The sequence below is a fragment of the Panthera leo genome, chromosome C1, assembly GCF_018350215.1.
Source record: "Panthera leo isolate Ple1 chromosome C1, P.leo_Ple1_pat1.1, whole genome shotgun sequence".
NCBI classification, from domain to species: domain Eukaryota; kingdom Metazoa; phylum Chordata; class Mammalia; order Carnivora; family Felidae; genus Panthera; species Panthera leo.
Genome location: NC_056686.1, coordinates 97,841,214 through 97,868,190, shown reverse-complemented (window position 1 = coordinate 97,868,190; position 26,977 = coordinate 97,841,214). Strand labels below are relative to the sequence as shown.

The 26,977-nt window shown below is 49.4% G+C and overlaps 1 protein-coding gene and 1 long non-coding RNA gene across 10 annotated transcripts in view; one reads left to right on the top strand and one right to left on the bottom strand.

The window, feature by feature from the left end:
* Nucleotides 1-491: 491 nt before the first annotated feature.
* The window catches only part of TSPAN2 (tetraspanin 2), a 56,285-nt gene continuing 29,799 nt past the window's right edge, over nucleotides 492-26,977 (top strand). For 2 of the 5 annotated variants that reach the window (XM_042953552.1, XM_042953551.1), the window contains exons 1-2: nucleotides 1,207-1,343; nucleotides 16,964-17,066. In XM_042953552.1, the coding sequence (XP_042809486.1) occupies nucleotides 1,275-1,343; nucleotides 16,964-17,066 (172 nt within the window). In that variant the 5' untranslated portion in view covers nucleotides 1,207-1,274. Of the gene's footprint in view, nucleotides 659-1,206; nucleotides 1,344-7,220; nucleotides 7,318-16,963; nucleotides 17,067-18,033; nucleotides 21,032-26,977 lie in introns of those variants that run through there. The other 3 variants (XM_042953553.1, XM_042953554.1, XM_042953550.1) reach the window with 3 other exon arrangements.
* On the bottom strand, nucleotides 5,075-17,748 carry LOC122228493. Of its 5 annotated transcripts, none has more exons than XR_006206618.1 (4): nucleotides 17,306-17,748; nucleotides 12,993-13,187; nucleotides 10,129-10,726; nucleotides 5,075-6,634 (listed from the first exon to the last, which is right to left on the bottom strand). It is a non-coding gene; the product is annotated as an uncharacterized LOC122228493 (long non-coding RNA). The 5 variants fall into 5 exon arrangements; XR_006206615.1 differs by lacking the exon at nucleotides 17,306-17,748 and having other exon boundaries at nucleotides 10,129-10,170; nucleotides 10,286-10,726; nucleotides 12,993-15,335; XR_006206614.1 differs by lacking the exon at nucleotides 17,306-17,748 and having other exon boundaries at nucleotides 12,993-15,335.

Here is a 26,977-nt window from a genome sequence, read left to right as displayed (position 1 = left end):
GCCCTGTGGTTTTGTACATGCTGTCCCATCTGCCTGGACTGCTCTGCTTTGTGCTCACCTCATTCTTGGAGACCAGGTCAGGCCCACTCTCCTTTGTAAAGTCTTCCCTGTCTAATGAGGTGAGGTCCAGCTCTGCTGGCCAGCACCTTGCCCAACCTCCCCATCTTGCTGTAACTATGTGCTTACAGATGTCTCTCTACCACCAGAGAAGGTACTGCCAGGCCTGGCTGTCTCATTGTTGAGTCCCTGGGGCTTGCTACTATGCCTAGCCTATAATTGGCACTTCAAGTTTTGCTGAATTGATGCACAGGATTCCTGGATTTTACACTTTCTTGTCGCCCCCATACCGTCTGGCACCACATATTGCAGACTCTTAGTCAATGGGAGCGGGAGCCTGGTTTCCCTGCCAGCAGCCTAACTTAATAAAACAGAGCAACACAAAACCCGCCCCCCCCCCCCCGCCTTTTTCTCCCGTGTCCACATCACAATTAATACCCCAGGATCTGAATTCCTTTCGAAGCCCTCCCACCAGTCGAATCCAGCGGGACCCGAGGGGTCTGACTGACTCCCCCGCTCAGTGCAGAAGGGACAGGGTGGGGAGCCATCAGGGCGCAGGGTAACCGCATCCCGCGCCTTCTGCCAGTTCTTGCCTATTAAGGTAAGAGTTCTCGGAGGAGTGCGGGAGCGACCGAAGCGGGGGGATCCCCAGAAGGGGCCCCGCGGCCGGTGCGCTCGCCCGGCGCCGGGGGATCACAGCCCGGATACTGCCAGCTTCAGGGCGGCCCCGGGTCCTACTTTTCTCTTCTGCCCGAGGCCACCTTCCCAGGTTTCCACAGCCACCGGGGCCGCGTCCTCATTCTCAACCGCCACCGCAGGCCTCAAATGAGTCTCTGCACAGGGCGCTGATTAAATGGGTCTCCTGTCCCCAGCGGACGCTCCTACCCGTCAGATGCCCGCAGAAGCACCGAGAGCGCTGCGCCCGCGGGGCCCCGCAACCGAGGGACGGTCCCGCGCTGCGGGGGCACAGCGGAGGACGCATCCTTCCGGCCTTCGGCTCTCCGCCCCCTCTGCGCCCCCACCCTACGCCAGTCTCTCGGGGTCCCCTAGGGCCCGCTCCAGCCCCGCGCCGGGCGCAGGCCCCGCCCCGCCGCCCCGCCCCCCTCAGGCCCCGCCCACGGCCCCTCGCGCTCCGCCCCCTCCCCGCCGGCTCCCGCCGCTCCCGGCGCTCCGAGCGCGGGCCTGGGGACTCGGGATCCCGCCGCCGGGGCCGCAGCATGGGGCGCTTCCGCGGGGGCCTGCGATGCATCAAGTACCTGCTGCTCGGCTTCAACCTGCTCTTCTGGGTGAGACCCGGAGCCCGGAGGGCCGGGCAGGGGAGGGGCCGGGCGGGGGCGCGGGGCCAGGGTCCCCGGGGAGCTGGCCTTTGCGGCGTCCGAGCCGGGCTCCTGAAGGCTGGGTGTTCAAACAGGCGGAGGTGTGGAAGAGGCAGACAAAGAGGGAGGGGGGGAATAAAAGGGGAGGGATGGAGGGGAAGGAAGCACAGAGGGAGGGAGAGGTTGAGCAACAAGAAACGGTGAGAAGGTGGGGGACACCTTGTGGATCTTACCTTTGAGGAACCTCTGCCTCAGCTGGTGACTCCAGATGCGGGGACACCAGCCCCTCCTCACCTCACCTCCTGAGGAGTGGGTCCCCCCAGCCTCCAGGGCACTCACCCCTTCTTGCTCTCCCTTTCTACCGCAGCGGGGGCCTGGCCAGGGCGCTGGAAGAGAACCCCCCCTTCCCCCCCCCCCCCCCCCCCCCCCCCCCCCGAGCCCAGGATGGGGCTGCCGGGGGTGGTGCCCCAAAGGGCGTGTGTGGAGACACCACCTGGCGAGGATGGTTTTGTTTAGGAAATTGGGGGTAGGAGTGAAAATGGTATGGGGGGGGGGGGGGGTCGTCCTTATTCTGGGTGTTAGAAGAGGGTACCACGGGCCGGGAGGGGGTGGTGGTGCTCTTCTGCGAAGCGTATGGACGGAAGAGAGGGGCTTGCAAAGGGCATCGGCATCTCCCCACAACCCCTAGCCCGCAGCCTCTGCTAAATACCACAGATGATCTCATTCAACTTTGCATTGAACCAGCATTCCCCGGATTAGTGGTTCACAGAGAGATAGGGCCATGCCCCTGGTCTCCTATACTATTGGGACGAGGTTAGGACCAGACCATCCCTAGATCCCCGGCTATCCTGTCTCGGGCCCTGGAGGACAAGGTCTAAAAATTGTTTTCTCTGCACGTTCCTGCTTGGGCTTTCTCAAGAAACTGTCAGTCAGTATAACTGCTCAGTTAGACCCTGGGGGAAAATAAAAATTTTGTTTTGGGTGAACAGGTTCTTAAAGCTGGGGTGGCGGGTTGTGGGGGGGTGGGGGGAGCAGCAGTGGCCTGGGTGCTTTGAAACAGCCAGGAAGGAAGAGGATGGTGATTGTCCTATGGGCTCTGGGGAGTCGGTCTTCCCATGGCTGCAACTAATTAATTATTGAGTGATGGGCTCTGCTCATGTCTGCCAACCCATTAGCCCAGATGGCTGGGTGACTTCAGCAACTGCAGCCTCTCAGAAGACAAGTTATCAGGCTCAGCATCCTGCAGCAGGGGAAGGTGTGAAGGAGGCACCCCAAAGACAGCCCCTGAATTTTAAAAATACACATGGTTTTTGTATCCCAGGCATTTACACTCAGCCTACTGTAGGGAGGGACATTTCTAAAGGCCCTTTATGTTGTGCTTTTTAATAGTGTGGCTTAATTTCAAAAGCTGTTAATTATAGATGTCATGCTTGGGTGACACCCTTCGCTCTCGCTGCTTACAAATTCAAAACAAGTTTCATATCAGCCTTAGAAGGAATTCTCGGGCTGGGCTCAGTGCTTACTTAGTGCCTGATGTTATGCCAGCCCTTCCAGGGATAAGAGGAAGCATTTCTTGAATGTTTTCTGTGTGTCAGGACAATGCTAAGCACATTGCATTCATTATTACACTTAATCCTCACAACAGTCCTCACGTGTATAATATTGCTATCCCCATTTTTACAGTTGAAGAAAGAGGCTCAAATAGGTTGACTTGCCCAAGGTCAAATAGCTAGTGAGTGGCAGAGGCAGGACTCGAACTCCTAAGCACTGTGGTACATCACACTCCTAAGCAGGGGTTCTCAAAGAGTGGTTCCTAGACCAGCAGCATCAGCGTTTCCTTAGAACTTGTCAGAAATGCATATTCTCAGCTCCATTCTAGGCCTGCTGAAGCAGGAACTCTGGGGGAGGGACCCAGCAATCTATTTTAGCAAGCCTTCTAGGTAATTCTGATGCATGCTTGAGTTTGAGAACCACTGTTAAACAATTATTAAATAAGTATTATAAAGATCATTTATCACATAGAAATATAAATTAATATGTATAATTTGTCAATATAAAATGCTGTTCCCTAAGTTTGCTAATGTTGTTAAGGAAACAAGCCCAATGCATATAGAACAACAAGTTAATAAGTATATAATCAAGCGAAAAGTTCACACTTCTGGCCATAAGCACAGTAAAGAAGGGAAGTAGGAACGAAGTGATGTTTGAGCGTCTACCATGTGTTAGCTACTGGGGTTAGTCGTGACCTTTTATATGTATGATCTAATTAAGGAGTTCAGAGAAAGGATCACAGCAATAGTGAGGAGTCAGGACTCTTGTCCTGAAGAATAGGGTGCTTAAGCTGAACCCCGAAGGACTGGTTGAATGAAGGTAGGCAAGGCAAGGGAGCGATGCCACCAGCCAATCTGACAAAGGGGTCAGGCTTGAGTGCAGAGATCCCAGGCAGAGTGTGCTTGAGTAAGCTATTCTCATCTCTAGGAGTCTGTTTTATCGTCCATACTATTGAGGTAATGGGGTTGTCAGGAGGATTAAAAGGAAATGTGTAAAGCGCCTGACCTCCTCTTCCTATGAGTCTAGTACATAGTAAGTGCTCAAAAAGCGTTGTTATTAGTGCAGACAGGAAGCATTCGATAAAAATTAGCTCTCTTTCCCGAGTCCTGTAATTTGGGGGAATAGCCTGTATGTTTGCCAAATGGCTTGCAGCTTGTCTTTGTTTTAGGATAACTACATGTTATCTTCTCAATTCGTACTCACAAATTTGGAGCGCTAGAACTCGGAGTGCTCGGAGAGCAGGAGTTTTTTGTTTGTTTGTTTTGTTTTTATGTCTTGTTCACAGTTGCACCTCCAGTGCCTAGAACAGAACCCAGCACGCAGGAGCCACGCAGTGAATAGTCTGTAGAATGAATTCATGAATCTGCAGGTTAGAGGACGTGGTACAAATAACCTTTCCAGTTTGCACAGATAATCAATGATCGACTTTATCTGGACGACCGAGCCTATCTCTTCCTGCTCATTACCTGCCAATTTGTTCTCTCTTGGGCAGATTGAGCCCAGGACAGGGGCAGGGATGGGTGCGGGTGGTATGGGGTCTTCCTCTCTCCATGGGAGGGTGGGGACTGTGGGTCTCGGAGCAGCAGCAGTTACAAGAGGCCTTCCCAGGTCCTCTACATGCACAACCACAGGGAAACGGCCAGCTGAAACCAGTACATAATGATTTAGGGGAAAATCAGTATTTGGGATAAATTATCTAGATGTCTACCTTCACTGTAACTGAGGGAACCTGATTCCAGAAAAGCCCCACCCTAGTTTCTGAAGTTGTTTTTCCTGGTTAGAGGGGTTTGTGGGGAGGTTGGGGAATGGGCAGAGGGTGGGGGCCAGTTTTCCTGGAAGGCTGGGCTTTAACTGTGATATTCAAGTGTAATATTGCCACACACTGTTGGATGTTTGGGTGTCTGCCCCTATGAGATAGAAGGTCCCCCTCGGGGACTACACTCTCTTTCCTAGCAGGCCTTCAACAGAAGGCAGGCAAGGAGGTAGGGGTGGGTGTGTTCTGTGATCTGCAATTTGACAAATCAATTTGCAGCCTCCTCTGGCAGTTTGGTTTAAGTAAGCCTCCCCAGGCTGTGCTCCTGATTTTATAAACATTCAGCTATATCCTGCCAGAGCCAGCACAGCACTGCCTGGCCCAGGGCCGCTGACTGTATTCACCACTGAATTTTTAAAAACAGAAGTACAGCCTAGCCATGAACCCCACCAAATTCATGTCTGTTATCATGGTCGATGTCTAACATGGAACCCCTCCCAACATCTGTCATGTCTAAATTCGGACACTGTAATCAGATAGCACAGTATATTCCCATGCCTTTCACTGAAATCACCTTTATTTTTTTCTTCTGTTGCATAGCAATATAAACAAAACACCACAGTCCACCACACTGCATATGTTGGTTTCAAGAAAAACCTGGGCGCTGTTTATTCCTTGGTTTATTGTTGTACGCTCAGCGTTTTCCTATCATTGTGCTATACCGAGCAACTTGGTGTTAGCGACCGACAGGAAGCAGGACTGCTCATTGTTGAAAGTCACATGCCATATATGGCTTGTCTGAAGTTTCTCTCCTTTCCTTCTTACCACTATTCATGCAGCTTTGGGGTTTCAGTCGGTGATGTCTAGCAGGTGCTGTTGGGAAAGACTGTGTCCCGTGGGCTGGGGAGTGAAACATATTTGACCCTACTGAAGCTTACACAGGTTGCCTCCTCCACTTTGTCAAATTTAATTCAAACAGCGACTTCAGAGCTACCACCCGTTCAGAATACTGGTTTAGAAAAATACCTGAAGAAAGTATTCTTTGGAGTCCACCCAAAAGCTAGACCACTCCAGAAGGCAGACAGGAATTTCCTTGGCCTTCTGGTAGGATAGTCTTTGTTTCTGATTTCTGTCTAGGGGGGGAAGATAGCAGTGGAGGCCAGCCTCCCCTAACGTGGACAAGAGGGGCCTAGCGTTGCTGGAGGGGGCAAGGAGTCTATGACAGTGCCAGTGTGTGGAGGCTAGAGGTATAGTGCCAGTAGTCGGGTAGACCTCGGACAGATCCAGGCAGTATGGCCATTCAAATCCAGGAACTCAAAGCCAGGAAGGTGGATACTGGCATCACACTGCCTGGGTTGTTCTTGCCTGTGTTATTTACTAACTAGGGGACCTTGGACAAGTTGTTCAACCTCTTTGAGCCTCAGTTTTCTCATCTATAAAATAGACATAATTGAGTACCAACATCCATCTGTGATTTTTGTGCAGATAAAATGAGTTACTATAGGCAAAATAGTAAGTATAGTACATGTGCATAGGTAACACTCAATAATGTAAGCTATTAGCAGCAGTCATATTTAAGCATTAGAAGTACAAGTAGAAACCAGAATCTAAGAGGTTCATAAAGGTAAAGAGAAGTGGCAGGTAAGTGGCCTAGGTCCAACCAACCAACTAAAAGGGCAAGAGTTTCATAGCTTCCGAAAGGCACGGAGTCCAAAGGACAGATGTCCTCTGCAGTTCCTCAGGAGACATATGCTGACGACCTACTGTGTGCCCGGCACCCTGCCAAGTGCTTGGGCATTCAAAAATGATTAAGACACGGTCCTTGACCTTGAGACGCTCATGCCTCTATGTTAGCGCTCCATTTTCCCTTTCACTGTGGCTTATTTCCTCTCTAGTGTCTTTGCTCCTCGAGGGCAGTGACTGTTTCTTGCTGGGATCCTCCTTTGTCTCTCCGCACCTAGAAGAGGTTCAGCGGTCACTGGCAAAGCTCTGGCCAACAGGACTACGTTCACTGATGGCAGCACAAGGGCTGCCTGTTTGTGCCCTGCTCTCCCTCTCTACTACCAAGGGGAAGGCTTTGAGAAGCGATGGGAAAGCCTTTGGTGATGGCCGCCCCTCTAACTTCAGTGTGTCTGTGAATCATTGGAAGATCTTGTCCAAATATCCACTTTGCTCAGTAGGTCTGCATCTCTAACAAGCCTCCCAGTGATGCTGATGCTGCTGGTCTAGGGAATACGCTTTGGTTTAGATGTGGCCTGAAGAGGTCAAAGACCTACTGGTGGCTCTCATTTCTGAACGGGGCAGAGAGTACCCTTTGTTTTGGCTTCCTTATGGCATTTCTCTTAAAAGACTTTTTTTTTTTTTTCACATTAAGACTTGATGGTTTCTAGAATTACCCAGTGACCATGTGTCCATTGTTCACTTCATTTCACTGTGCAATTCTAGAACATGCATGCAATATCCTTATGTCTCCAACCATGTGTGACAAAAAAGAACATAACCTCCATCCCCTACGTTAATATTGACCATTAACATCACAACAGGGCTGTTCTCCTGAAGTAAGTGATGCTGTACTGACCACTGAGGCAAATCACGTCACGGTTGCTAAAGAATTCGGAGAAGGAATTGAGGAAGAAGCAGGTAAAATGAGAATATCCGATTGGCTGAGAGCATATCTTACAGATGAGTAAGGGTTACCTTGGCCGGCCTTTTTCATCCTTTTTGGATTTAATTGGACACGAAAATAATAATGCTAATTAACATTCATATGATGTTTTAGTTTACAAAATGCTTTCGCATGCCTTATCCCATTTGATCACAAATTGCAACGGGCCCATGACATAATGTAATTATCCCCATTTTACAGATGTGGAAGCCGAGAGTCAGGTCCAGTATATGAGAGGCAGGAGAGAGGTTGAGAACATGACTGATCAGTTTAAGACAGAGGAAAAGCAAGATGGGAATCGAGAAAGGGTATATATGTATCAAGAGACAGTTTTTAAACTTAATTTCAGAAGCAAAACCTTGAGGAAGAATAGTAAGCATTATATAAATGTAAGCTGTGTGCCGCTGCTTTCCTGAGCGCATTTTCTACATTAGCTCCTTAAATCCTCACTCCCATCTCCGAAATAGCAGCTATTGTTACCCCTAGTTTGCACAGGAGGAGACAGAGGTGCAGACACTTTAAGAGACTTGGCGGGGACTCTGAGCCAGCCAGCGACAGAGCCGGGTTTCCGTGTGTGGCCCCAGACTCTCTGGTGTCAACCACTCTAAGTCTGCAGACCAGCAGGAGAGAAGGTTGGAGCTGTGATGAATGTGTGCATTCCAATATGCTGACCGTGCTACTAATCATATGCGGCGACTCAGATTTAAATTAGTTAGTATTAAAAGAGACTTAATATTCAGCTCCCCAGTCACAGTAGCCCCATGTCAAGTGCTTGATAACCATAGGGGGCTAGTGGCTACAATACTGGACAGCGCAGAGAGGGAATATCTATATTCACATCACTGGGAAAAGTTCTATTGGATAGCTCTAGCCTAAGTATAGTTATTCTTTCTCTCTAAACCATTTTTTCTGTTTATCTCTCATTAGGTCTTATAAAACTAAAGAGAGAGGGGAAGTATAGTTTTTAGAAAGGGGCACTGACGTCTGGAGTATCGGATGATTGAGAAAACTCAAGGGGATTCTAGCTATCCTGGAAAGAGCATAGAGCTAAAATAAAAGTGAGGGGAGACAGGTGGCAGAAGACTTAGTTATTGGTACTATGGGACTGGTGTTTCCTACCTTGAGTAGGATTCAGTTTTCAGTTTGACTGTATGTAGTAACTTTAGCACCTCTACCACCATAATGACACTAAGTGCCACTCCCACTCCCTCTCCTAAGTGTGAACCGTGAACTCATTTAACCTCTTAGGGAGGCACGGTTATTACCTCCACTTTGCAGATGAGGAAGCTGAGGGTTAGAGGGATCAGGTGTCTTGCTCAAGATCACAGACTAGTAAGTGACAGAGCCTGATTCCAATCTAGGATGCCTAGAACCTCCGCCTGTCGACACCTCAGCACTATATGGTGGATGTTTTTGTTATGATCCAGCCTGAGGGCATCACTATGCAGTCAGAATACTCAGAAGCGGTAAAATTTTCAAGAAGAATCGTTGGCAGTGTTCCCAAGTGCGTGCCAAGCCCCGTCCTCCCCATTGTAATGGTGGTTGGGAAAGAGTCAGCTTATAAACTGGGGCACGGAAGTTGGGCGAGGATGGCAAAGCCCCCTGTGGAGCAGGGCCTGGTGCCCTGAAAGTTGCTGTCACTCAGCCAGGAAGCCCATTTGCTCTCCCTGCACATGCTCGAATCTGTCCGGTCCCCTGTTAATGCCCCAGCGCTGTCTGCCTTCACGGCACAAATGGCTTCTGGCAAAATTGCTGTTAAGTAAAAGCTCTCTAGAACACCAAGCTGGACTTTCAGGATTTCTCCGGGATTCCATCCAAGCTAACTTTTTAATAAACCAAAGCTTTTAGGCTTGTTCCAGTCTGACCTGAGTTCTACCTGAAACATTTATTTCCTCCTGTTGTTTCTCTGTACCATCTAAAACTGGATGGAGAGCATTATCATTGATGGATATTTAAGAATCCTATGTATCTCAAGAATAATTCTTGAGATACCTTGAAAGATATTAGGCTCTAAAACAAATATTGCTTCATGCCCAGTCTTTGCTCATATAAAGCTTGATACAGATGAGATATCACAGTAGGCATTGGAGCCCTCAAGGTATATGTCTACTCAGAGGGCGAGCCTGGGATAAGAGCCAGCCAGGTGTTGTAAGGAGGAAGTCAGAGGATGTAGAAAAGGCCATTACTGTCCTCCTGGGAAGTCATCTGCTAGGTGAGCTAAGGCAGACAGCGGATTTCATTCACTTCAGTGACTTGGTGGGTTGGATGTTAGTTCTGTATTTGATCTTCCCTTGATGAAGCCATCTGCTCACTGGAATCATTAGCCAGCAGTCTGTGAAATTTGTGTTGCTGTCAAAGACAACTATACGGCCATCACCTTTCTCCTAATCCTTCCTGATCCTTCCCCCCTCCTCCTTTGCCCTGTATCTCTTTAGAGACAAGGCGTTGTGTAGAACCACTGAGTAAATGCAACACACTTTCCAGCACCTGTCTTGTATCTGCTTTGGGGTGGAGGAAAGCTCCACCCCAGGTTAGTTTCCTTCTCCTGTCCCTGGGGTGACCCAGCACTTCCACACTGCCTCCCACGCAATGCCATGCCGGCTGAGCCACACAAGTTAACTTCCTAATGACCTAAACAAGCCCAAGAAGGTGTGTTTGGCTCAAATCTATAACCCGGCATTCTTTCCAGAGAGGACATGCTCCTGATTCTGTCGCGATGTTGATTGCAGAACATTACCATCAGTGCAGAGAATTCAACATGGATTGGTTTTAAAATATATCCTTACCCAGAGGCAGTCTTTCGGGAATTTCTGAAGCACGAGCTTGTTCTAATGAAACCGTTATGAGAAAAATAATAGGGAAAATCAGAAACCCTGGTATCTAACCGGCACGTTTCCAAGCTAACATACACTGCTGCAGCCCTGCCTCCCCGTTACACCTCACCTGCTCCAGATGTCAGGGCAAAGGCAGCGAGCTTCCTCAGGTCTCCTGTGGCCTTTGGCTCTTGGGTTTCTTCTGACAGAATCCTCGATTTTGAGAAAGTGCTGTCTGCCTCCTTTCACTGAATAAGGGGATGAAAATCTTGGGAGCTGGCTTTCCTCCTTGAGAAAATTAGTGTCACCGTCCAGAGCAAATGTGCTTCTGACGTTTGCCTGCTGAAAGGATGAAACTCCATTACCCTTATGGTATCATAATGTGGTTTGCAATCACATCAAAACTGTGAGTGCTCATTACGTGATTCCATCCGGGATGAGAACTGCCCCCAAGCTTAAAAGCTTTTAATGGAAACTCTGGGGTTCAAGTGTCATTTCCAGCTTTGCGTGACTTCATCCCCAAGAAGAGATTTGCAGATGAGCTGGGTTGTGGGCGCACATGGTGTTCACCCTGGAGAAGCAAGAATCCAAAATTGCTTTTGTTCAGTCTTTCATTCGAGTCCTTGATTGCTGCTCTAATTGCATTCATATGTCCCTGCTTGTAAAAAGCGTGTGGAGACGTACCCTGTGTCCACGCATGAGGGAACAGCACACATCTGCACAGGCTTAGGAAACACGGAAGTGATAACTACCTGCACTAGTTTTGGTTTGGTTTTCTGTGGGAAAGTGTTTTGCTGAGTATATTCAGCAGTGTGTTCACACAGTGTCTTCCAAGGTGTCTGCACAGCGTTTCCCAGGCTCAGATGTTTTTGAAAATAGTATTTTGCAAAGTATTCCCTTGGGGGGCAATCATTCCTGTCAGCCTATCTTAGTCAAGTCAGGTTGCCATAAAAAAAAAAAAAAATACCATAGATTGGCTTAAACAACAGAAATTTATTTCTCACAATTCTGGAGGCTTGGAAAGTCAAGATCAAGGTATTGGCCGATTGGGTTCTTGGTGAAAGCTTTCTTCCTGGAAATCAGATGGCTGCCTTCTCACTGTGTCCTCACATGGCAGAGAGAGAGAGAGAGAGACAGAGAGGGAGAGTGCGGGCTCTAGGGTCTCTTATAAGGGAATCCCATCACGGGGCTCTCACCGTCATGACCCCATCTAAACCTAATCATCCCTCAAAGGCCGCACCTCCAAATACCATCACACTGCGGGTAGGGCTTCAGCATATGAATCTGGGTGGTGGTGGAGGACACAGTTCAGTCCACAGCACAGCCTAAATGGTAACCTTGTGAAGGCCCTCCACTCTTGCACTTAACAGATGTCTGTTGGGAGCCTGCTCTACAAGGCTGAGGGGTAAATCAACATACACCCTGTCCCTACCCTCATGCAGCTCAGGCCTTAGTTTTTTTCAATGCCAGAAATATTTACAACGGATTATGTTTTTAATGTTTATTTATTTATTTTGAGAGAGACAGAGCGGGGACGGGCAGAGAGAGAGAGGGAGAGAGACAGAGAATCCCAAGCAGGCCCCGCCATGTCAGCAGAGACCACACGCGAGGCTCGATCCCAAGACTGTGAGACCATTGACTTGAGCCAAAATCAAGAGTCAGGCACTTAACCAACTGAGCTACCCAGGCACCTCTGAATTCCAGAAATATTTAAATAGAAGTGGTTACATGAGACATGAAGGAAAATACATACGCAGGCCAGTGTAGGTTTCCCAGAGGAAGTGACAAGAGAGCTGATAACTGGGGGTGGGGATGGGGGGCAAGTTGGGGAGCTCAGGGGAGGGGGAAGGGAGGAGAGGGGAGGAGAGCTTTCTAAGCTAAAGAAACAGCAAGAGAGTAAGCGGAGGCCCTCAAGTGTGAGGAGGAATTGAAACTGTGTCTCCCATATAGGTGAAAAAATATGTACTGAGAACTTCCCCAAGTGAAGCTTTTTTTACCCAAATAGGGGGCTTTCTGCTGGGTTTAGTTATCAGGTAGCAGAGTAGCATGTATTTGCTTTTTATGATCAAGGTTTGGCTGGCCGCCTCTGGGTGTGGGTGTGGGTGCGGGTGGGAAGCTGGGCAGCCCTGGGCACCAGGGTCTGGGGAGTGATCTTTGCATTTTTGCATCTCAGCACAGCCCGCTTTCCAACTTAGTGCCTTCCAAAGAACCATGTTTGTGATCCATGAAATCTTTGTTTTCTTTAAGTGAAAAAAATATGTCCTCAAGATGGAACATTTCATCAGCAATCCTAGGAAAGTAGAAATAAATACAGCAAAATAAAATTGAAATCCTTTGACAAGTTCTGCTTTGTGCCAGATGATCTGTTTCTGACAGATAGCCATTCCTTAAAGGAAACTTTTTGCTCATCCACTTTCTTAAATGCTTTCTGAGCAGGTCTGGAGACCTCTCCGCTGCTACTTCAGTTTTAGAGCACAAACTGCCTTCTCTAAAGACATATGCTTACAATTTGCAACTTTGTGTCCTGCAAATGCTCTGGAGTATGGTTAGATACTGAAACCACTTGCCTGTGAAGATGCATAATATAGTTATATCTGGTGACCCCCTATTTAATGACATGGATGTATATGTCACTGTTCCCTTCACTGTTACCTTTTTTCCCCTGTTTGATTCCTGTCCTCTTTTTAAATGGTGGGCACACATTTGCCCTCAAAATTCTGTTTCATCACATTCTCTGAGTTCATAATGCACAGTTGGTCCTCAGAAAAGAAATGTGACACAAAGGATAATGATATCTGGCATATTCTCGCGGGCTGGTTCTGTGATTGAATTCTTACCTGCAAGGTTTGTGTCTGTTGTGGACCACCCGGTGGGAACCAGCTTCTCCATGAGCCCCTGAGATCCTCCTGAGAAGGAACTGGGTCTTCCTTTCCTATGAATCTTTGGCTCCTGGCTCACAATAGATGTTCAATAAATGTTTAAGTGACCAACATCAAAGTCCCACTCATGCTGCTGTAGGAAAACATCCATTCCTAGAAAAAACAACATCTCTAGTGAGAATTACTCCAGAGGCATGAGGATTGGTACGAGTCCTGGACTCAGGGGCAGCCCTCAGAAAAGTTCTTTAGTTAGGAGAGTGGATCCTCACCACTCAACTACATCCACTCTCTAGTGTCCCTGCTCCCTCCTTCAGCCATCGGGTCTTTATCTCTGGCTTCTCACTGTCTGGCACGAGGAAGCACTCATGCTCCTGATCGTTCCATCAAAATGAGTAGCTCCCGTCTCCCCTCCCCTCAAGGCCCTGCCATGGGCTTTCCAAGATGGCAGCAAACTAAGTAGAAGCCACGGGCCATGCATGGTCTGCCCCAATGTGCCTTTCCAGCCCCAGATTTCTCTCTCTGCCCAACACAGGTTCCAGGTAAGGAAGGAAAGCCTTACCCATGCTGTTCCCTCTGCCTGATATTTTCTCCCCCCTTCCAGTCCTCCCTGGCTCAGTGACTTGCAGCCCATTCTTCAAGGTGTAAATCAAAATGCCTTCTGCCGAACACCGGTTGTCATGCTTTGCTCTGCCCCCCAGGGCAGTGTGACGCTCTCCCATGAGCACACTTCCTGCATTACGTTGCATGTGTCCATTCATGGGATTATCTTCCATGTGAGACTGTGAGTCCTGTCTTTCAGCATTGATTTCCTAAAGCCTAGCACATCCCCAACTGGGACCGCAGTTGATTCCTTGAAAGATGGGAGGAAGGGGAAGGAAGTGAGGGCAGGGGCAAGAGAAGGAAAGGGCGGCCTCATTCCTTGTTTGTTCCAACACTGGCTGAGGTGCATGTTGTGGCTGAGATTAAAAGGAGAAGAAAGAGCGGAAAAACGGAGGGGTTTGGGCCTAGAAGGGGTTAAAATTTAAGCTTAGTGGGCCTGAAGTCTTCTCCCACATCACTTAGTGAGATGTCTCTTCCCGGGTTTGGGACACACAGAGCAAGGGGACTCACTGACACCTGCCTTGCTCTCTTTGCCCCTGGCTGCACTCGAGTTGGGGTGAAGTTTTTCAATTTAATTCAGTTTGTAGCATGAGTTAGATCAGTCAGAGTCCAGTGATCAGAGTATTACAAGAGCCTTACCGGAATGGTGAGTTTGAAAAAACCAAAGGGCTACGTGGTCTGTGTTGATGTCACTTTCCAAAGCAGCGATCACTGTTGTCACGAGCAACCTCAGGCCTGACTGGTCCTCACCCACGTATTCCTGACATAGCCAGTGGCTATGTGCTGGGAGGATTCCCTCCACACAGTGATGACATTCAGTTAAGCCACAGTTTCCTTGACCCGGGAGGAAACCCGTGTGGTTTGGGGTTGGGGGTGTGGATGAGCAAGCCCAGATTTTTTTCTCCTTGCCCCGTGGCTTTAAATTGCAACTTCTCTTTTAATTTTCCATTATGCAGTGAATACATGTGTGCCAGAAGTGGACAAATGTGTTCCGTCTGGGAGGGTGATCCCAGACAGCAATAAATTAAAGTCTGTGTACAGACATGCCAAAAATGTGGCCGCGTGGTGGGGTGTCCCTGGGACCAGTCACCTCCTCCACAGTCTGCTTGGTGGCTGCAGGCCTTTGGCCTGACGCCTCTGTCAACAGATTTTGCTTTGTATTTGGAAACTGTCTTTCCATCAAGTCGCCGCAGAGGCAAGATGGGAGGGTTGCCTGTGAGGCTTTACTGGGCACGTCTGTCCCAGGCAGCCTCGGGGAGCTTCTAGGACAGTGTCCTCCCAAGGGCATCATTCTCTTTCCTACACCAGAACAGCAATGACCTCAAAGCTGGTTCCCTCCCAAACTAAAGCACGGCCCAAGAAAAGCCTCCCCGCTCTTTCAGGGTTGAGCAGATAAACTACCCTATAATGCTTTAAAAAAAAAAAAAAAGAAAAGAAACAACATTTTTAAGTTTACGAGAGTAATACATGCTTAATGCACACAACTTAGACGGTAGAGTGGGAAAAAAAAAAAGCCACCCATAATCCCACCTTCAAAGATACATACTGTGACTGTTTTAGCATGACTTCTTTCAATATTTTTCCATGCCATGCTACCCTTTTAAACATGCAAAACCCCTTTTAAAGCTGTCAGACTCCGGGGTGGCTCAGTCAGTTAAGCGTCCGACTTCAGCTCAGGTCATGATCTCTTGGTCTTGGGAGTTGGAGCCCCACATCGGGCTCTGTGCTGACAGCTCAGAGCCTGGAGCCTGCTTGGGATCTTATGTCTCCCTCTGTCTCTGCCCCTCCCCTGCTCACGGTCTGTCTTTCTCCATCTTCCAAAAATGAATAAATGCTATAAAAAAATAAAAAAATAAAAAGCTGGCAGACTCCAGCTCCCTTAGCTGTCCCTCACATTATCCAATTAGTGCTTTCCCCTAAGTACTGGAAACTTTTACTTATTCCACATGAGAGAGTCCAGCTCGTGGAGTGCTAGAGCCTCTGACTCCCCATGCTCTTCTGAAGAAGCCGGCCACAGAGGGAAGTGGCCTGGAGACAAGGGAAGGACAAAGTCCTTACATAAGTCCAGCCAGAGAGCCCTAAACGGGAGCACCAGGTCCTTCAGCAGCAGCCCTGCGAATGGAGGGATGCTGCATCCAAAGGGCTCTGGTCTGACCCTGACTTTGATGCCCTTTTCCTTCGGAAAACCTCTACCGCCCTGACCGCATCCTGTCCTGTTGCTAGCATGTGTGTGTGCTCTTCCCTGTCGGGCCAGAAGCAGCCTCTGAACTGCTCATGTGATGATGGGCTCGGGCACCCCCGCACCAACGAGAGGGGTTGGCCGACCCAGGAGGCGATCTTGACATCTGCTTGCTTCCCCACGAGCCTCGAGCCCAGCAGGTGCACAGCGAGTATCTGTTGATTGACTGATAGGACACAATTCGAGATGGGTGTTTGTGGCAGGAGTTGTGACAGTCCTGCGACGGGAGGAAAGACTCCCAGCGTTGATGCGGAGCCTCACAGAAGCCCTCAGAGTGGCCGAGAGGAAGCAGGCAATGAGTCTACCAGCCGCTGCCTGCGCCAGCCACACGGCCTCTCCATGAGCCGCACAGTACACAGACCGTGCTTTTTCAGAAAATTATTTTTTCCTTTCTCACTTTCCATGGAAACTCAAAATAGCAACCAAAAAGAAAAAAAAAAAAAAAAACAAAACAAAACAAAACAAAAAAACAGCTGAGCTCCCTCTCTGCCTGCAAAACCATCCCCAGGCCGTACTGTGATCATAGAGGCCCTGGTGGAGACAGGGTTCTAGATCCCTCTAAAAGACCTTTCTAACTGGGCACTGCACACTCATGAGGTGAAAGCGGGTTCTGAGGTGGTGTGCTTTCTTCCAGTTGAGAAAAGTGGGTTTCTTCCAGGTCTTAGAGCTCAGCTTGCTGTTGTGGTGATGGTCCCCTTTCACTGTGATGTCGGTGAGGAGGTGCGGACTGCCCAGCAAGGGATGATGTGGCAGAGGGTAGATGCCTTCCAGGGGGACTTTTATTGGAACATTCTTTTTGAGATGCCTCCCAGGCTGTGCTGTTATGCCCAGTCACCGCAGGGCAGCCTGGCAGAATGGGGAAAACTCTGGGCTTGGAATCAGGAAATCCCAGTTCTGGTATCACATCAGGTACCTGAGAGGCTTTGAGCACATTGTTTCACCTTCCCTAGGAAACGTGAAGGGCGGACAGGCTGGTTTCTGAAGGGATACCCTCATCCAGCCTCAGCACTCTGTGCCCCCAGCCCACTCCCAGACTATGTGTACACCATCCCTTTCCATTCCCTGAAAAACCAGGTTGTTTCCCTTTCAGCTGGCAGGGTCGGCCGTCATCGGTTTTGGACTATGGTTTCGGTTTGGAGGCACCATGAAGGACTTCTCATCAGAGGACAAGTCCCCGGAGTATTTCTACATGGGTGAGTGACCCCAGCTTGCTTCTCTAAGCTTTACCAGAGCTGCCCCGGAGGCTTAGGGCAGAACCCGCACCTGGACTTATGGAGGGGAAGTGAGGACGCAAAACCTGACCCCTGTAGACTCCACCTGGCCCCGAGGGTTCAGGGGCCATGTGGCCATGGCAGGCGAGGACCCTGCACCCCTACCCTGCCTGTTCCTCACATGGATCAAGAAAGACCAGTGTGGGAGGACCAGGACCGACCTACTGTGCTTCTCTCAGCCACATCTCATTTCCAAAGAGTTAGAAGGTTGCCTCTTGCCCTCCGAATGAGGTGGGTGTGCCACAAAATCGGTCATCCTCTTGTCCGTCTGGGCTGATGGGGTCTCTGCCGAGTCAGGTTTTTTTGTGTGTGATCTGCTATTTTAAATTGTCGTGAGAGAGACACAATTCCAAGTGAGGAGACATCTCAAAGTTTGGAGGTGCTCAGTCCATCCCTAACTAGGGCCTGCAGAAGGCAGGGCTCCCTACCCAGGGAAGAGGCTGCCTCCCCCACCCAGCTGGAGGAAAGGGATGAGGGCTGCGAGGGCAGCCTGCAGTTCTGAGACAGTGTGGTCAGTAATAGGGGCTGAGCATTTCCCCGGGTTTAGTCCCTCTGATCTCCTCCTCGTCCTCTTCTGCGAATGTCCTCACTCTCCAGCCGCGTACACCCAGACTCTAGACTTCAAAAAGCTCCAGACCGTTGTCGCCGCAGGTCATAGCTCCGTGTGACTGGCCATTTCACGGTCTGTAGCAGCCACACTGTCTGCGTCAGTTGCTGGGGGAGAAGCAGGGCCCTGTGCAAGTCCTTTGCTCCCAGCACGGAGAAGAGCAACGTCCACTGCCGGGCCGGGGGGACTGAGCACCCAGGCTCATTCCACACCAGGAAGGGCCACCCACAGCTGTGTCACCTCCTGTTCCTGGCACCTTTCGCACACTGCCTCCTCCTGCAGAGAGCAGCCAGATCGGCGAGGATACTTCCAGGAGCAAGTAACAAGAAAACCTACTACAAGATGGGTAACTGTAAGGACACTCCACATTCATCAAATCTTAGATGCAGTCTTTTGTAAAACACACAATTATTTTAAGTTCCACCTCGAGGTGGGAAAGAAGAAATGCTGCCAATTCAGCCATGACCGCCCCTAAAATATGCATGCTAATTTTAGAAACATTAAAGTGTAAATATGTAAAATGTATATCGAAATTGATGAAACGTGGGGAGGGAAGAGTGGCGGTGGGGAGTCTCGTCTCCAGAGCTAGTTCTGGGTCCAGCAAAGTCATCAAGGAGCCAGGGTTTTTCCGTCTTTCCACCGGCAGTCCTTGGGATAACCTCAGACACCTCCCCTCGGGTTTAAAAGACAGCCGTTGTGGCTCCACGTCTCATGTCCTCATACGGCAACCTCCGAAAGAGAAAAAAAAAGAAGTTTCACCTCGCGTGGCCCCTTTTAGGGATGAATACCACCTTTGTCAGAAGACCCCCAGCAGACCTCTCCTCGCAGCTTATTGGCCAGGACTGTACCGTGTGTTCCAGCCTAAGCCAATCATGGCCGAGAAGAGAACTACTGTGACTGGCTCTCTGACTAATGGGGAGGCACCCTGGGCTTGGGAAGGGGCCCAGGCTCCCCGGAGGGCCTCTGACCCTTGGACAAAGTCAGAGTTTTGTGCCAAGGACAGAGGGGAGGAATCTGCCATCATGCTTAGCACCGAAATGCTCTTTTCCACTCACGTGGTTTCCAGGGAGTGCACACCCTTCCGTCCAGAGCCAGCACGCACATTTAACATATTTCTCCTTGAGGAACTCCTGGCTCTGAAAACCTCGTCTCCATCCCAGGGCAGGCCCCAGTGCCCCAAGACAAAGCTCGGCCTGTCCTTGTCCTGCGCCACCTCCCCGGGGATGCCCAGAAACAGTCAGGGGAGGGGAGCAGAAGGAATGAATCTCCCTGCCCCCCCCAACCCCCATATGCTGCTGGTAGTCCAGGACCTGCTTATTTCATACTTGTTCCCCACGATGTCTGACTCAGTTCAGCATAGTCACACCTCAGCACCCGCTGGATTAGCCAGCATGGTTTGATCCTGTTGTCCTGGGATTCTTGCCTCTCAGACATGTGCAGTAATAAACAGCAGACAACAATCACAAGCAAACTTAAGTGCTAACGAGTGGCACAAGCATAACCACTGAATTAGGAAGTAGAAGGGGCGCCTGGCTGGCTCAGTCGGGGGAGCATGCAACCCTTGATCTCGGGGTCATGGGTTCAAACCCCATATTGGGCATAGAGCCTACTAAAAAAAAGACGAAAAAAAGAGAAAAGATTGTGTGGGAACAGTGGTGGTGTATGTGCCTGTGACTTTAGCAGTCACATGAAACCAGCGTCACAGATTTAGGAGACACTTCTAAGAGCCACCTGGCCGACCCAGTCAGAAGAACATGCTACTCTTGACCTCAGGCTCATGAGTGTGTGCTCCACGTTGGGCCTAGAGCTTACCTTAAAAAAGGAGGAGAAGAAGAAGTGAGAGAAAGCACTAGGGGCCGGCAGGACAGTCTCAAGTGGAGGGGGGCTTGAACGAGGCCTTGGAAGACAGGTGGGTTTCAGACAGACTGACTGAGTTGGGGAGAGCCTTACTCATGACTCGGAATTAGCACTGGCAAACATAAGGCAAGCAGTTACCTATTATTTCCCTCTCCTGGGGAAGTGATGGCTAATTGTTCAGGCTGCTGTCTTACCACAGTCTTCCTAACCCAGCCCCTCCAACCAACTATAGCTGATGCCCAGGGTCAACAATATTTTCTCTCCCTACTCTGAAGCCAGTAGTTACCTGATGGCGTAACAAGACATCCGTCCCAATAAAACAGCGGAAATCTTTTGCTCCTGAAATCCAGGCACGCAGTGGTTCAGGGTTATTAACATTCAGTCTGTCTTCTCTTCACATGCTGTTGGCTTCGCACTGGCACCCTATTTATCCCCTCTTCCTCGGGAGGGACTCTCAAGACTTTCCATCAAAAGCTGCATTTCTGCCTTCAGGTGGAACCTGGGGGGAGCCCGCCCTTTGCTAGAACCAAAACATGGGAAACATCAACCAGTTCACTTACAGGCAGACCTTCTCCTTCAAGGTGTTTGGCAATAAGTAACTGCCTAATGCCCAGCCACCTACCCACCTCCTCACCAAGTTTGAGGTTGACAGATGTAAATCTCTATAATGCAGTTTCTGAGCTTGAACTGGAAATTTTCAGCACCAGTGAAGAAAACCCATTTTAAAAGGTCATGAAGGCCTGGGTTATGGGAAACACATGTAAGAAAAGCTGTCTCCCTTTCAATGATGATAAGCGTCTGGCTATCTAGTGATCTCTTCCTGGCTGTTTTAATTTGGGGATTTCATCAACTGTGGGTTTATGCAAACATAGGTATTCATTCAAGCAGGGGTGCCTCTATTCTTTCCATTTTTTTAGAGGTTTCTCCATTTGGGAAAAAAAATATAACCTATTCATGGATGCATCACCCAGCATCTACAGTCGTGGGCACTGGAGTCACACAAAAAAGGATGAGAACGCTGTACTTTCTCCCATGTATCTTTGCAATCTATTCGAAAAGACTCACGGAGTTAACAACTCAAATTCTAGTGGAAACTAGCACGTAAATGCCAGCTAAGTGGTATTTGCAGTGGGTGAATCAGGGGTCATTCTAAACTGTTGAGGCAAGGATCTGATGTAGGTTTGAAAGACCAGACTGTAATCAGTAAGTGGAAGCAAAATGAGGACGGTGAAGGTTGTAGGGCAAGACTGCACAAGGCATGTCCACAGGACAGTGACCAGTGAACCCAGGCTGGGCAGAGAACTCTGGTTGGAGTGTAACAGGTTGGGGCAAGGTGGGAAATAGGACTCGAAGGGCCAGGGAGGGGGCGCCTGGGTCACTCGGTGGGTTAAGCATCTGACTCTTGATTTCAGCTCAGGTTATGTTCTCATGGTCTGTGAGATCGAGCCCCACAATGGGCTCTGCACTGACAGTGAGGAGCCTTTTTGGGATTCTCTCTCTGCCCCTCCCCTGCTCATGCGCTTGCTCTCTCTCTCTCCCCCTCAAAATAAATAAATAAACGTTAAACAAACAAACAAAAGAAGAAGTGCCAGAGAGGGAGGAGGACAATCACAAAGGACCCTGAATGTCAAAACTTGTTAATTTGGTAAGCAGTAGAGGAATAATTCAGGGTTTGGGGGAGGCATGATCAGCGCTGCGTTTATTTTTAAGTTTATTTATCTTGAGAGAGAGAGAGAGAGAGCACAAGCAGGGGAGGCGCAGAGAGGGAGGGAGAGAATCCCAAGCAGACTCCATGCGCAGAGCCCAGCACGGGTCTCAAACCCATGAACTGTAAGATAATGCCCTGAGCCGAGATCAAGAGCTGGACGCTCCACCAACTGAGCCACCCAGGTACCCTGGCAGTTCATTTTAAAGAGATTATTCTGGCAGCGGCAGAATGAGAGGGGAGATAGCCCATGCTAGGTTATTGACATAGGCAGACATAGGGCATAACCCTTGGGGGTTGTCAATAAGAGGGACTGTGAAGAAAGAGACAGGCAGATAAGAAATGTTATTAAACGTTATTATTAAACATTATTAAAGTCAGGAATAGAAAGAATCAAAATGACAAAAGATATCCGTGATAGAAGACTCAAGCCTAGAAGTAATAATTAATGATTTTCAGTGGAAACTTGAGTTGCAGAAGGAAGGGATCCTGCTCAGAGAGAGGGGGAGGGATGTGGACCTGAGGTGAAAGCCAGTCTCGGGAGCAGCCTGTGTATGTTGCCCCAGAAACAAAGTGCTGATAGCAATTTCACAGGTGTACATTTGGGGCCAACAGAAGAGAACCTTTCTAATGATTTTGTAAACCAAGGAAGCTGAGCAGATTTCCACAGATAGAAGTGAGCTTTCCTCTACATCAGTATTTAACCACGAACGTGGCAAAAATCATAATGGAGTGATTATCAATTCGGGAGATTTCCTGTGCTGAGTAAGAGGGTGAAGAGGCTCCATACAGACATTCCTGATCCTATTTTTGAAACGAAAGCAAAATGAACTGCTCAAGATGCAAGAAATGTCATATCTTTATGGACGTATCTGTCAGGACCCTTTTCAAATCCACTCACAGAAACTTGACTCCCACTGTCTTGAGCAAAACAGAAATTTCTTGACTCACAAAACTGAAAAGTCCAGGATCAGTACTCATCTCGGGGGTGCAGGTGGTGCGGTCGGAGCCCAGCCTGTACCCATCTCTTAGCCCTGCTCCCCTTTGGCTCCATTCTTGGGCGGGTTCCCATTAGATGTGACAACATGGCTGCTCCCAGCTCCAGGTGCCATCTCCCGAGCAACACTGGCAACGGAGGTACATACTTCTTTCATTCCAGCAGCACTAACCAAAGTCCTGAGCCTCACTCTTACTGGCAATCTTGGGTCCAGTGCTTGTTCCCACACCAGTTACTGGAATGGGCTTTTTGGCCGAGGCCTGGGCTTCATGCCTGCCTTAGAGGTTGAGGTGAGGCAGACCACAGGGACTGAGTGGAGAAGGTTTGTGTCTCTCACGGAGAGAGGAGGAAGTGAATTCAGGTTAGGGAAAACAACAGGCTATAAACCGGGCCTGAGGTCCATCTTGTGTGTTTTTAGTGGCCTGGGGCATGGATGTGAGTCTGCCCACCCTTAGTTCTTCCTCAGCCACACTTCCCTTCCCTGTGTCTTCCCTTGAGTGGCTGGTGAAACGCTCACGGTCAGTGCTTGAAGTTCAGCGAAATGTGTTATCAAGAAACTAGAAACCAGTGGGTAGAGCAGCGGGGGTTGGCAGTCAGCCATAGTTTTCCAGCTCTTTGTGATGGGGCCCAGCCCACAACCCAGGTCTCCTTGTTTGTTTCCCCAAGCTGCCTCTCTGGTTAGAGGCAACAATAAAAAGTCCTGTGAAGTCAGAGATCTTTTCTTCACTTTAAATATTCCTTCTAAGTGAAGCAATATAACCCACGTTTATAGAAGGCGATACTTCCTTCCTCAATAAATAATTTTCCAAATCGGAAAGATACCTGCTCTCTGGCAATCAAATGAGGAGAAAAATACACCCAGACACCATTTATGGACTTGCATAGCAAACAGTGTGAGGTAATAGGACTTTAAAAAAGAAGCAGGCCCAGCTTTTGGAAAATCTCACTTCATGTCACAGGGTACCAGTCACTAATCTGTGTGTTTTCTTTGCAGAGTAAGTTCCAGAGCAATCAGCCCACCAAACTCTTATCACCCCTTTGTTAAAGAGCATCGGTGAATGGGCTTGGCACATTCAAGTGGTTCTGAAAGAAACAGGGCCTCACAGCCTAGAGTCCGTCCCCTCTGAGAGGGACCTCGGGAGGACACGTGGTCTAGCTGCCTGCTTCTGGGCAAATGACCGCCATGCTTTGTAGGAGAACTTCCTCCATCTTTGGGGGGATGCTTTCCTGTCTGGGATCCTTAGTTCTTTCTCCTTGTGATGGAAAGAGGCTCCCTTCCTGTGATGAAGATCTACCCTGATGTGAGCTGGGGGCAGGGTGGAAAGAATCCAGCCGCAAGCCCTGGGGGGAGCTGGCGCTGAAGGCAGGGCGTGAGGGTGGTCAGACTGTCTCCTGCCGCCCCTTCTCCAGGTCCTCTGAGTCCAGGCTGGAGTCTGGAGGCTGACGCAGGAAGTCTGTGTCCCCTGAGTGCTAACATGGACAAAGGAGAGCCTGGCAAGAGAGGCTTGGGTGGCTTGGGGCTTCCTGCACTCTCTCCACTGTAGTCTCTCTCAGTGAGCTCCAAGGGGAAGCTCTCCCACCCCCATGTCTTCCAAACTCTACCCATCTGCCCCTCTGACTTCCTGTCAGTCTGTCTCTAGGGCTGCCTCATAGAGGGGCAGATACCGCAGGGGGCTTCTTGGGGGGCAGGGAGGCCTCCCCTAAGCCCTTGGAAGCCTGGACAGATGGCATGTGCTGGAGAGCCTGAAGTCGTGTCCCGTGAGCAGAGGACGTTGGCAGGTTTTCTCCACGAAGGGGCTGCCCACACAAACAGCAGTCCTTTGGCCCTTCGGGGTCACAGGCTGACTGCCTACAGCTGTGTCTTCCTGTTGAATTCAGAGTCCGGGAGCCTGGCTCTGATTGCGGGCTGGATGCAGTGCTGAACACTGAGGAGCCGGCCTGCCTTTTCTCAAAACTCTGACTCACCCCGCTAATATTTTTTTTTTCACTTCTTGGTTTTCAGTTGGACATGACGGTCATAGTGGCTGCAGAAGAGATGTGCCGTAGCTCACGTTGTTGAGAAAATTTCCCCGAAGCCTTTTTTACAAGTTAGATTGTTATCCATACTGCAGATGACAAAACTGAGGACTAAGGGGAGGTACCTAAAGCTCAGTTGACAGGCCTGGGTCTCTGGCTCCCAGCCCTGTATTTTCAGAAGGAAACCCAGACATCATCCACTAGAGACTCCTCAAGCCCTTCTCTCAAGGAAGAAGAAAGAACCCTCCTGACATTTATAAGTTACAAAGTTAACAGACTTCCAGCAGTGAGCCTTTGTTATCCTGCATTCCTACCGGAATTGCCCTATAGGAGTTGGGGGGGGGGCCCTTTGGAATAGACTCCCTAGTTCAGTTCCAGTTTTGCACCGTCCATGAGCTGTGCACTCGCAGGGAAGTGACTTAAACGGTCTGTGTCTCCGATTCCCCAGCTGTGAAATGGGAGTACCAGCACCACAGACGTCATAGCATGAGATGATTTAACACGTGAGCGTGCTGACACACAGTACCTGTCGTGTAGCTTTGTTGTTTTGTGTAGGTAGGTTATCGTATTTCTCAATCAAGGAAGGAGCCGGCCCACAGCCCATGGGATGCATGATTCCATGGGACGAAAAGAGAAGGAAAGAGAGAGAAAGGAATGGTTTAGGTGCCGGTAGTCAGTGAGAGAAGAGTTGACAGCATTGAGGCTTGTCAGACGGCAGGTTCCCGAGATGATGCCTGTCAAGGTCACAGTGCAGAGTCCGCACAGAGCAGGCTGAGGTTCCAGGAAGTGGCATCTGTTACTCTAGCCCTGAATGACTCCATGACTAATACATGTTACGCTACTTAGAGCACGACTCGATAACCGATAGCTGTTGTTATTTAGATAGAACCCGAGTCTTTACTGTCCCCATAAGCCAACTCCCATTCAATATTCCAGACGACAAATGGTCATTAGCCGAGTGTGTAAAACCATCTGCTGCCAGAAAGCCACTATAATTGATGACCACGCCACTCTCCAGTCCCTAAAAGGGAAAGCCGTTTTGAAATGAGTTGATGCCGACAAGGCTTTTTGGAGGTTGCTGTCTCCTTTCCCTGTTAACTAAATGGTGCTTCTGGCTTAAAAAGAAGAATCTGGAATGCAAGAAACGAGCGATGGAATCGTCAGGGATTTGGTGATAGTGCGTCACGTGAAGATCACTTGCATCACAAGGCCCAGCTATTAATGATAAAAATGCGTTTTCAAGGTGTTTACTCTTTTTTTTTTTTTCAAATCGAGGGAAATAGGACTTGGAAGGCATAGGGGATTTTAAGAAATCGGTAATACACTTGTCACACCAGCCGCCTGAGAGGGAAAGGGTTCTACAGAAACCATCTTGGAATTCAAATGTGACTGTCAATTAATGTATTCATTCAACAGCTATTTTTTTAATGTTTGTTTTTTGAGAGGGAGAGAAAAAGAGACCAGGCATGAGCAGAGGAGGGGCAGAGGGAGAGGGAGACACAGAATCCGAAGCAGGCTCCAGGCTCCGAGCTGTCAGCACAGAGCCTGATGCGGGGCTCGAACTCACAAACTTTGAGATCGTGACCTGAGCCAAAGTTGGATGCTCAACCCACTGAGCCACCCAGGTGGCCAACAGCTATTTTTTGAGGGCCAGATCAGAAAAAGGATAAGGTGTCCTTGGAAGCCACAGGTGGCCTTATGGTGTGCAGTTTTACAACCAGACTGGGAACTGCTTTCCAGAGGCCTAAGGAATTCGTCTGATTTTCCCTTAAGCTCCAACAAGCAGTGCTCATTTGGCACTGGGCTGAGTCACGTGGCCTACGCATACACAAACTGAGGTTTGCTGGGGAGAGGCCTCTGAATTTGGAGCTGCCGGGTCAGTTCCAGGGTGTTTTTGCTCTGAGCTCTAGACTCTGACAGCCTAAGAATGGACTACTATACCAATCAGCAGATTTTCTTGGCGAGCTCGTACTATTTCAGAAGGGAGAGGATTGTTGCCCGTGGAACCGAGTGAGCCTGTTTGCAGTGGGGAACAACTGTGTCCTCCTCAGGCCCCTGTGCCTCTGTCCACTGCACCCCCGCTTCCTCAGGAGCACCCCTCTTTCCTATATCCCAGACTCTCAGGAACCCTTTCTCAGAGTGTGCAGCCATGCACACATTTGCCCGACCTTGAGAGAGCCCACCCTGCGGCAGCTTCATGGAGGTTGGTTGAGATGTATTCCTAGCGTGTATCTCTAAGCAAAGATGGGCGATGGCAGACAGCCAGTCCAGAACTTCAGATTTGATATGTTCTTTCTTTATCCCCTCATCCAACAAACACTGATCAAGAATCCCGCCTTGTGTCGGCGTGGTCTAGATAGGGTGAATAAGGGTTGTTTGTGGACTTAAGATCTACAGAAGACAGACAAATAGGACAGCCTGCAAAAGCACAAAATGGAAAAGAGCTGGCCGGGTCAGATCACGATAAACTCCCCTGTGGCCAGAGCATGGGCTAGATAAGGATCAAGGTGAGCCCAGTCCCTAGGCTGTTACTGTAAGCGGAACCTGTAGAGTAGATCTTGTAGCAGTGGGAGACCATGACTGTTAAAAAAATTTTCTAATGTTTATTTATGTTTTGAGAGAGAGAGCTCAAGGGGGGCGGGGGCGGAGAG